The 7,212-nt window shown below is 36.7% G+C and overlaps 1 protein-coding gene across 1 annotated transcript in view; it reads left to right on the top strand.

Annotated features, from left to right (window-relative positions):
* Window positions 1-6,983, top strand: part of igsf21a (immunoglobin superfamily, member 21a) — a 118,508-nt gene extending 111,525 nt beyond the window's left edge. The window contains exons 8-9 of the mRNA XM_016668938.1: window positions 830-868; window positions 6,563-6,983. Coding sequence (XP_016524424.1) covers window positions 830-868; window positions 6,563-6,639 — 116 coding nt within the window. The 3' untranslated portion in view covers window positions 6,640-6,983. The remainder of the gene's footprint in view (window positions 1-829; window positions 869-6,562) is intronic.
* The last annotated feature ends 229 nt before the right edge of the window (window positions 6,984-7,212 follow it).

The raw sequence follows: 7,212 nt of genomic DNA, 5'->3' as shown, positions 1-7,212 counted from the left end.
AGGTAGGGAGCCTGCAGGCTCCCTACCTGCAGGCTGAATTAACATATTAAGTCTTTCACCACTCCGAGTGGTAATATGGTCTTACATAATTGTAAAATGAGTCAGACAAATATAGTCTGGCAGCGGCAAACAAAAGATAAACTGTACTTAGATGAAGAAGCCCACACAGATATGTATACTTAAGCAAATTTGCTGGGTGTGGTAAGCACATGGGTGCACACTGAGAGTGGACACATTAATTTTGTGTTTGTGTGGCTCCAGTGAGACCAGAGCAGTTTCACGTTGTGCTTTACATGTACCTTCCATCTACTTATATGCAAAGTTAAACATCCAAAAATAGCTCGCAGAAGGGAATTAAAGAGTGGTTACTAACACTCTGCAAACCCTCCCGCTGCCTCCTTTGCAATTACTTTATCCCTGTGAGAACATTGAGAACACATTGTCAGAGATGTTGATGCAGTCTATTAAATGTAGAGGCTCCAAATCTCTTACCCATACCTGCTGGCCCTTAGCTGCTGTTCGCTGCTCTTACTGCTTCTTGAAAAGTGTTCTGGTTGTTCTGTTGCAGTGCTTTGTGTTCCCAGGTCCATTAACAAGCTTCGGTCTTTCTTATCGGGGACGTGCCATTTATTGTGCACTTCGATAACTTTGGAATTCAGCTCCATTAGAGAAATGCAAGCTTTGTCAGAGAATGCATTTTTTTTCCTTCTTTCTTTCTTAGTTACATTTTTTTTTTCTAATAATACTTTCATTCTTCTTTTCACTAAAGTACTCATCATCTCTATAGCAACTGCAGCATTTCATTGTCTCATCTCTTTTTCCCCAACAGAAAATCCGAGCATGATGAAAAACACGCAGAATCCCAACAGTAAGTATTTCAGCTCTTAGGATAACAAACTTTAGTGTGTGGTGTTAATGTATGGAGTGCAGCATAGCATAAGTACAATGTATGAAATGATTTGCCATATGTAAAGTCTTTATGAGCAGTTCAGACAGAATTAAGCTATGACGGTGTTCACAAGTGGATACCACTTCAGTGACTAGCCAGGCACATCACTGTTGAAAAAGTGCAAGATTATCTGTGTTTCATATGTGCAGTGGGGGGCTCGTTTCTGGCTTCTCAGATTATCATATGTAAAGTGAAGGATTCTGCAGAGAAGCCACAGCGATGTGACAACAGACTCTCCATCCCTCTAATTTTGCTGTCTTTCCCTCCGCCTCACACTGCAATCTTTCTGTCTTTCCTTTTCCACTCTAAAATGTGCTCACTTTTGTTCTCCCAGTTTCATTCTACAATATATCTTGCTGCTTCAACCATTTTTTTGGTTCATTCCCCATTGTCAACATTTCACTTTTTTTCTCTTATTCTTTATTCCTTTCCATCAGTGTTTTTTTCTGCTTCTCCTCTTAGCTCAGAGTCTCTGATTTGATGCAGATTTTCACTCACTCAGACCTTAAGAGGAGTGTAGATCATACTTTAGTGTGAAAAACATTCAGCTTTGGCAAAGTAACCAGAGTTTTGAGCCTTAACAGATGGGCCTCTGAAGCATGAAGTGGTTCACAACTCACCAAGACAGAAATTAGAGTGCGGCCCTATATAGCAATCAGAGCTGTGATACAGTAGTAAGAAAAACTGAGTGAACTTTAACAAAAGACTCTTTAATGGCTCATCTAGATTAGTAAAGCTCATTTCCACCCACATCTCAGCTACACTGTAAAACCCACTCAAGGCAAGATTTTTGTCTTCAGTCAGAAAGCATGTAATCTACATTCATTTATTTGTGAAATGACTGTGCAGTCGACACTTGTTAGGCGGCTATAGATTCTGGGCTCCCTCAGCCGCTATGAAAGCAGGATATCCAGGTAGACATGCACATTTTCAAAAAGTGTTGCAAGGCTAATTAGATACTGAAATGAGTTTTGAATGCTTTTTTCATCACGTCAAATGTGAAACGCTGAAATGAATCACAATGGGTCTATTTTACAAGTCAGCTCTGTGGCTAGCAGGTCACACTCAGTTTCACTGCAAGGAGCTGGTTCACACAATGGTAATCTTGCCCAAAAAGACAATCCAGCCAAATTTTATCAGACTATTAAGCATGCCATGGATTGTGAGCCACTGCAGGCTGTATGGATATCAAAATTTTTAATTCCTTTCTGAGGGAAACAGCAATTTGCCTGTAGTGTCAGTAACAAGAAAATTTGGCAAGTTTAAGCGATACAACTGTATCAATGTAATATTGTTTTTTAAAAAATACTGTTAGATTGAGTTACACCACTCTAACTTTGGTTTTATGGAAATATGGTAAAATATGCAAAGTTTTAATTTGGATGTAATTACACACTTCTCTTATATCACATGTTATTGATAACAAAGAAGGACTTTGTTATCAATATACTGCAGACATGTTGGCAAGTATATGTATAACTTTCAACCTAATTAAACAGTTATTATAAAATTTAGTAAAATCATGAGCAAATAGAAAACAAGGATGTGATATTTGTTTTATAATGGAATTGCTGAACTTTGGTTTCACTACTTGATGTACAGCGGCGTACAACCACCTCATCTTCTGCTCACGAATCAATTCTTCATGATAATTATGAGAAACCTATTAATACAAAGAAGGTCATGGACATGCATTTATGAATCCACATGAAAATACAGTTGCTAATTAATGTTAAATATGTTTTTCTTTTTCTTCTTCTTTTTTTGGTTAAACAGAATGTGTTAAGTAGAATTCATGACTTCTGGCAATTTACAAGCAACAAAGCATTAATAAAATATTTAGCATATTTTGTTTTGTTTTATTTCTTCTGTTTTTATGTAATGAGCTGCTAATGGACTGAAAAATTAATTTTATGCTATAATTATTTCAGTATAAGCTCCAGTGCATGCATGTAATGCCCAACTTTGTCCCAGTCTGCAGCAGGAAAAGCATCCCAGGCAGACAGTGATCAGAGTTGTCTTTGGGCTGATCTGCAGTAGTCAGGAAACAGTTTATTAAAATAAGGGCTTTTTACTCAACCTCAATCTTCAATTTCAGAAACATCACCTTGTTTATTTATTTATTTTTTTTAGCTTCTCACACCAACTCTGTTGCTTCAAGTTAATCTGCATTTTGCTCTTTCTCTGCAAGCCATATCTGTGGCATGCAAATTTGAGAATGCAAATGCCATGGAAACCACGGGAACAGGTGTGTCAGAGCAAGGACAGAATTAGGTCAGAATGGGCATACACAGGTGTCTTGCATGCAAGTCAAATGGATGTACAACATGAAGCCAAGAGGTTACAGTACATAAGCCTGAGCATTAAGGCTGAATGTCCAAATCCTTGTCAGGTTGACGGGAAGAACCACCAACAATGAGTTGGTGAAGGTTACAGAAAACATTTACCAGCTATTTGTGTTGCGGGCCGCGTTTGTTAATCTTTGTCAGTATTTCTCCCTGTGATGCAGCTGATCACACTGCGTTATTTGGCAATGAACTGCACTTATCAGATGAGGGAAACTGAAGACCTGTTCTCTGTCAAATATTACTGTATCAGCCTTGTCTAGCTGGAGTGCCAAATGTGTGAGGTTGTCAGGCCCGAGACAGACGTGTAAATGTAAAAAAACCTAATTTTTTAACAAACTCTCAGGAGAGAAACGTTGCTTTTTCTCAGTCAAAAAAAAGAAGCCACATTGCAAGCAGGAGGCTGTCATCATGTGATCTGCATTTAAAGCAGTGGTATGCAAAATTCAAATTCTTATCCCGTTTTGAAACACTTTAGGAATAGGAAACAGAGTGCCGGGGTTACGAGTGTACAGGTCCTTGCCACTGTTAGAAATAATAAGCTTCCTCTGGATTGTTTTTATTTAGCATAGAGAAAGGAAAATATTGCTTTTAGCATTTTAGGTCATGCACATAAAGCAATCGCTCAACATCTTCCTGCAGACATCCGTCCCACTGGTCTGAGAAAAATCAATTTGGCAGAAATGCTGAAAGATCTGAGCCAAACATATGAGGAAAAACAAATGGCTGGGTGACTTCCCCCCATGACTGTAGTCTGGAAGGGCACCTCAGATGATGATCCCATGCTTGAATGAGCCCATTACCTAATGAGAGAGTGTACTCGTTACAGCGATCCAGTTGTTGTTGAATGTTTCATGACTTGAATAAAAAAAGAGTGCACTCTGATGCTGGAACTTTGATTTTTTATTTTTTTTATTTTTTTGCTTCAATCATAATTACAAAGACAATCCAACTGTTTTATGTCTAAACTTAAAAGAAAAAATGTTTCAACACATTGCTCAGACATACTAATCCGTTTTCACTAACAGGTCTAACAGGCACCAGATCATATGAAGTGCAGCCACACCTTTATGTCACCAGCTCTTCAGTGTGCATGTGAATGTTCTTTAGCCATAGACTTTCACTATCTGAATAAACAGTTTATGTCAACAAAGACACACCTACAGTCAGCAACAATCTTTCTCCTGCAGTAACTTTAATTTCAAAGCAGGATATCCTTTAGGGAATAGGAAAGGTCTTTACCAATCATACAGATTTAAATCAACAAAACAAACAAAATAAAATCTGTGTAAAAAATATCACCCATTCCACACAGCAAGATATGACGTGAAGTAAATTGCAAAAACATTTAGTTTGATGCTTCGACAACTGATATATGTAGCAATATTGACACTTCAGAAGACATTTTCTATATAAGAGTTCTTTGCGCTCAAAAGTGGCTGTATTGAGGTCTCTTACAGAGAATGACAATCATAAATTTTGTAAATGGATGCAATCAAAACTATTCATCAGTTTTATTCTCCAGATGTACTCCTAGCAAGGTACATAAAATAAAAATAAATCATGGCAGTTTGTTGACTGGTGTCTCTATGGTTTATGGAGCAGAATTGTGTACAAAAACAGTTCTTATGCACAACAATTAATTTCTAATTTCTGTGTATTATGGATATCATGATATTATATAACATCATTCTATGCAATTTGATCTTTGGTTTACAGTAAAGAATAAGTAATCCACACTAATGCAACTTGACCTCATTTAGATTTTATTAGGTAATTTTCATGCTAGTAATTTTCTACATTTGAATTACTTATTTGTATATTTTTTATATAAACAAACTTTACAACATGTTTCAGTATAATCAATCACTAATGAAGAGTGTTTTTTGTAGACATTTTAAGTCTTAAATCCCATACTATTAGAACACTGTTGCCAAATTAACCGTCTGTTTTGTCTGAGATTGCAATTTTAAGAGACATTAACCAGAAATGTTTACATCCCTAGGACATAAAGATATGTTTACAGTTGTATTCCCCTTTTATGTTTTCACAAAAGACCATTGTTAACAGTAACGCTGTATTGTTAAGATACAGCGTTACTGTTCTCAAGTTACATGGAAGGAGATTGATTGCTGTAACGATTTGCCTGATAAAATAATCATTATTGCACCAGGGTCAGTTTTAAGTAGTTTGGACTCCTGAAAAAAAAGGAGCCTCCACCCCCGATCAAAAATTGGGGGTCTGTTAACTGTTAACCTTCCACTAACCCTTCACATAACCTAGCTTAAGAAAAAGTCTTAACCTTCTGGTCCTCAGTGTGTCACAGGTTCTCTTTTCCCAGGCAGGGAAGCCTCTCTCTCACTAATATTGTTGGTTTTCCTGTAAACTGTGGTTTCTACAGTAGGCTTCAGACTTCTGTGATGAAAATCACAATGATGTTTAATGATTTTACATTTTGGGACAATTTTATGCAAGGCCCACATTTAAAATTACAGTGCAGGTAGGGGTTGCTAAAGCTGTTTGCATGTGAATGTGTGATTGGTTCATTTTCTTTTCTATGAACCGTAGCTCATGTTCATAGAAAATAACTTTTTGTGCTTTTTTTTATTTAACCACAAACTGATTTGTACCAACTGATGAGGTCACAAGCCAAAGCATACTTGTCTACTAAAGTTGTTTTTTTAGTATTTAGTCTTCACCTTATATCTGGAGCTCAGGTTAAAATTACTGTGTTTTTCCAGATCTAAAATAATTTTTTCTCTAAAAGTTGTTGCATCATTAAACAACAGGGCTGAAAAGTGTTGATGGGAAAAATTTAAAGAGGAAATGCAAATACTGTAAGTGTGTCAGCAGTATCAGGATATGATATGCTGTCATTTTAACATGAAAAGTATAGACATCACTTTTAAAATGGCTTGAATTTGCTGCTCTTTGCTGCTCCTGCATACTCCACTGAAGTCAATTAATGGACATGAACTTAATAAAGTGCTGAGCTACTCTGGCTTCTGATAATTACTAAGAGGAATGTGGCAGTTCATATTATTATAGACAAAAAAAAAAAAATAATTCAAGAACTGCTTTTCAGAGTTTAGCTAAATAGTCAAGGGGAAAATCATGGAAACTTACAAACTATAGAGTTCTAGGATGTCGTAAATTACATTCTCTTAATTAATCTTGTTGCATTTGAATGTCATGAACATGAGCTGTTATAAATCAAGAGGAAATCAATGTCTGATTCATGTTGGGGTTTTTCTTTCCTTTTTTGCAGATGAAGCCACTCGCACAGAAAAGCGTGGACTGACGTGGCTTGCACTTGTTCTCACAGTTACAGTGGGACTGACGTGAAACTGCTTCTTCAAGACACTCTCCCTCACAAATATAGACACACATTTTGCCCATACAAAACACAACATCTGAATATGCACACAGAAAAAAAACATACATACAGTTCAAAGACCTTCCACAATCCTGCAAGCCTACTCCAGTCATCAACAGACCCTCTTGTCATCTGTCAAACAAGAATCAGTGCCACCACGTGATGGTACTTTGTTTTATAACAAAATTATATTCAAGATAATATAAAAAGAACAACGTGAGGAACTTCACAGTTACCACCTCCTATATAGTTCCATCCTATTACTTTTTTTTTTGTTCCTTGTCCCAAGTCTGCCTGTTGATTAAAAAAAAAATCTGATGATTTAAAACAGAAGAAAAAAAAGCATTTGGATTTTATTTTCATGAGTCACAATATTATTGGTGTTTTGTGAAATGTGGACAAATGGAACTGGCTTTGACTGCACCATCCTATCAACCACTCCCATCTGTTACATGTCCTGGAATGGACCAGATTAGCAACAAGCTGAAAAATGATGGGAGAACAGACCTCCAGATGCTCCGAGGGAACTTTCATATATATAT

Source organism: Poecilia formosa, unplaced genomic scaffold, assembly GCF_000485575.1.
Source record: "Poecilia formosa unplaced genomic scaffold, Poecilia_formosa-5.1.2 Scaffold18, whole genome shotgun sequence".
Classification (NCBI taxonomy): domain Eukaryota; kingdom Metazoa; phylum Chordata; class Actinopteri; order Cyprinodontiformes; family Poeciliidae; genus Poecilia; species Poecilia formosa.
The sequence above is the reverse complement of the archived record's forward strand: the minus strand, read 5'-3'. Positions and strand labels throughout refer to the sequence as shown.